The sequence below is a fragment of the Gavialis gangeticus genome, unplaced genomic scaffold (assembly GCF_001723915.1).
Source record: "Gavialis gangeticus isolate Ggan-Ray unplaced genomic scaffold, GavGan_comp1, whole genome shotgun sequence".
Taxonomy (NCBI): domain Eukaryota; kingdom Metazoa; phylum Chordata; order Crocodylia; family Gavialidae; genus Gavialis; species Gavialis gangeticus.
Window position 1 is genome coordinate 147,808,881 of NW_017729024.1, and position 3,363 is coordinate 147,812,243.

General features: G+C 43.4%; 1 protein-coding gene across 2 annotated transcripts in view; it reads right to left on the reverse strand.

The window, feature by feature from the left end:
• Positions 1-3,357, reverse strand: part of ITGA1 (integrin subunit alpha 1) — a 169,385-nt gene extending 166,028 nt beyond the window's left edge. For both annotated transcript variants that reach the window (XM_019517885.1, XM_019517884.1), the window contains exon 1: positions 3,186-3,357. In XM_019517885.1, the coding sequence (XP_019373430.1) occupies positions 3,186-3,249 (64 nt within the window). In that variant the 5' untranslated portion in view covers positions 3,250-3,357. The remainder of the gene's footprint in view (positions 1-3,185) is intronic.
• Between the last annotated feature and the right edge of the window lie 6 nt (positions 3,358-3,363).

The window sequence follows — 3,363 nt, forward strand, 5'->3', positions numbered from 1 at the left end:
ACCTGCGGGCCTTTACTTCCCAGTCTCTAAGTGTTAGTCTTTCTGATTACTAATTAATTTGCAGCTCCTTTCTGCCACCTGCTCCCTGGTTAGCATTTTTTACCTCGCCTGCTTTTTTACTTGCCCAGTGACCATTACAATGGGTTTGATCCTATTATATCAGGGAGTCTCCCATTGTACCTGTTCTTTAACATGGGACTACATGTTGCCACTCATTGAATTGGGAGAGAGTATGAGCCCTTGGAGATGGAAGTGTCATATTAGTAAATGTGGGAACCAGAGAGCTGAGCTGACTGCACTATAAACTTTGTCTTAGGTCCTCCGGCTCCATGTACAGGCAGTATAAGACACAAGAAAGGTATCTACAGTGCGTTAGCACATGCATCTCTGTGGTTTCCTTTCTTTGTAAGAACAAGTGTCTTGTCACCAAATGTCATGCAGATCTTAATCTTTAGTCAAAGGAAAACAGCAGCACCCACCTCATTTCTCAGTGCCCACCCTAGACAGCACCTGTGTGGGGAGCAGCTAGTGGAAAAAGAATACAATCAATGCTGTAAAACTAGGACAAAAGACTCTGTGGCCATGTCTACAGGAGATGCTGACTACGCAGTAGCCGGATACCACTGCAGCAGCATCACAAAAAAAATGTTCATCAGTGTGACTGCGCAGTAACTTGACCTACTGTGCAGTCATTTAGTACCTGCTTATACAAGTACTAAATGACTGTACAGTAATGACTGCACTGTCAGCATCTCATGTAGACATGGTCTGCAAGCTGTGCTCAGCTATTGCTTCAAATGATGTGAATTCCCATCATTCCAGGGAAGAAATGGGGTCTCTGAATGGGAAAGGTATGGAGACAGTTGCTGAGAAGTAGTAAAAGAGGAAGTGCTGCAAACAGGAGAAAAAGAATAGACATGAAGGGAAAATGGGATAAGAAAAAGTAGGGATGGGATAAATGCGTTATATCTCTTTTGCTCATCCTGTGTGTCTATCTTATCTGCACGTATTTTGGATGAAGCCTCCATTTGCACGTCTTGCACATGGGAGCTGGATTTTTGTTGCTTGCTCTTTAGTCACTACTGTAATACACGTGATTATTATTAAGTAATAAATACTTTGTGGAGAAAATTCCAGGAGGTAAAAGGGTCAGAAGCTAAGTAAAAAAAGGACATTTAGAGATAGAAGGATAGTGAACAGGTTGAGGAAGTCTAGGGAATTTATTCCTTGTTTTCTCTCTTGCATAGGTTCATAGAAAGAAAAAAAGCCTCAAGAAACATTCTAGCTCAACCCTCTGCACTGTTGCAGCATGAAGCAGACATATCTCACAGCACAGATGTTTGTGTAACCTGTTCTGAAAATGTTCCAGTGATGGGTACTGATTTTACAACATTGCATGGCAGACTGTTTCATTCTAACAGTTAGAAATATTTTCCTAATAGCCAATCCCAGATCCAAACAAATTAAATTAATTTCTTCCTGTTCTTCCCGTATGGGCATGGAGAACAGTTGATCACGGTTTGCTTAAGAACAACCTGTTATGCACTGGAAGGGTGCTATCATGTTCTCTTTTCTAGACCAGCAAAACCTTTGCTCAAAGCTCATGTTTCCTAAAACTCTTACTGTTTTTGTTGTTCTCCTCAAGACTCTCTCCAATTTATCAACAGCTTTCTGAAAGCGTAGTGCCCAAAAGAGTATACCATACTTAGCTGAAGCCTCTTTAGCACTGAGCGCAGCAGAATATCTCCCATATATTGTCTACTAAACTTCCATTAATACCTCCCAGAATGAGATTTGTCTTTTTTTGCAACAGCATCACATTGCTGATTCACATTTACTCTATGATCCACTATAATCCATAGATCTTTTTCTGCCATAAAGCTAGTTATTCTCAAATTTTGTATTTATGCATTTTGATCTCTCCTTCTTAAGTATAGCACTTGTACTTATTCAGTTTTATCTTGCTGATTTCAGAACACGTCTCCAATTTGTTAAGATCATTTTGAACCTTGCTCTTATCCCCTGGAGGACATGCCACTCCTCCTAGCTTAATGTCATCTATAATTTTGACAAATACACTCTCTCTGCTCCATCATCCAAAGCATTAAATAAAATCTGGAATAGAACCAACCAGACCTTGTTTCCTGTTTGAAATGCCCTCTCTTTCTTCTCTTTATTCTTGTTGCTGAATTTTTTGTAGTTGATACAAATGTTAACTTTATGGGAAAGGAGTCTGAAAGTGGTTGCAATTGTTGTACACCATCCCTTTAAGAAGAAGTGCCAGCATAACTCCCACAAAAGCAGGTATTGACATTTGGAAGAGGATCATATAATAACATTTTAGAAAATATAGTAACAACAACAAGAGGAAGGTAATGTAAATCTACAAAGCACTTCCTGTGAACCGCCTAGTAAACCTACATTACTCCAACAGACCATGTCTCCACATGAGTCTCACCTGTTCTTTCCTCCAGAACACAAAGTATGGAAAAAGACTACAAAACACTTCATGTACTATATCTTGTTTTTCCCTACTCCCTGGCTCCGTATATTTTGATGATTCCTGTATCCTTATTTATTATTTAATTTCAGACATTCTCAGACTTTAGGCTGGCCCAGAACCAGTCAGAAAATGGTACCCAAGGGTGCCAGACTTCAGCACTTACAGATGTTTGCACTTCCTTAGCCCCTTTCCATTTCCTTGAGTCTCGCTTCTACAAAATACACATACTTCAGCACAACTCCAACCCACAAAATTTACTCTCCATATTTGCACGGCTCTGTTTTGCCAAAGCAGCAACCCCCTCACCCCCAACAGCAGAACATCCTTAAATGGAAATGGGCTGCCTTATCCCCAGACAAACTCCTCTCTCCTATCTTATTCCAGAGCAGCTAACATCCCCCCTCACAGCCTGCAAGATCAGAAAGCAAAGGGGAGACACTTCCCATGAATGTTATTACCCACATTTCCCCTCCAGCCACTTTTAATATCAGTATTTCTTTGCTCCTATCCATCCTGCTCTTGCGCACTAGTTGCCGAGTCACTCAGTGAGGAAGAAGTCCTGCTCCAGAGCTGTCCCAGACAGGGGCACTGCGAGAAGAGGGAGGTTTCCAGGGGACCAGGAGGGCAGCATCTCCCTGACAGATCGGGGGCATGGGAGGAGAGACAAAGGATGTGTGCTCACCTGTCAGAGTCCAGCACGAGGCAGCGACGGCCGGGTTGCTGCCGCGGAAGGGCCGGGAGCCCATGGCTGCAGGGGACGCGCGGGGCAGCAGACCGCCGGGCGCGCCGTCTCCCGGCGCCGGCCCAGGGAGCGCAGCTCAGGGCGCTGCTGCCGTCGCCGCCGCCGCCGCCTTGATATC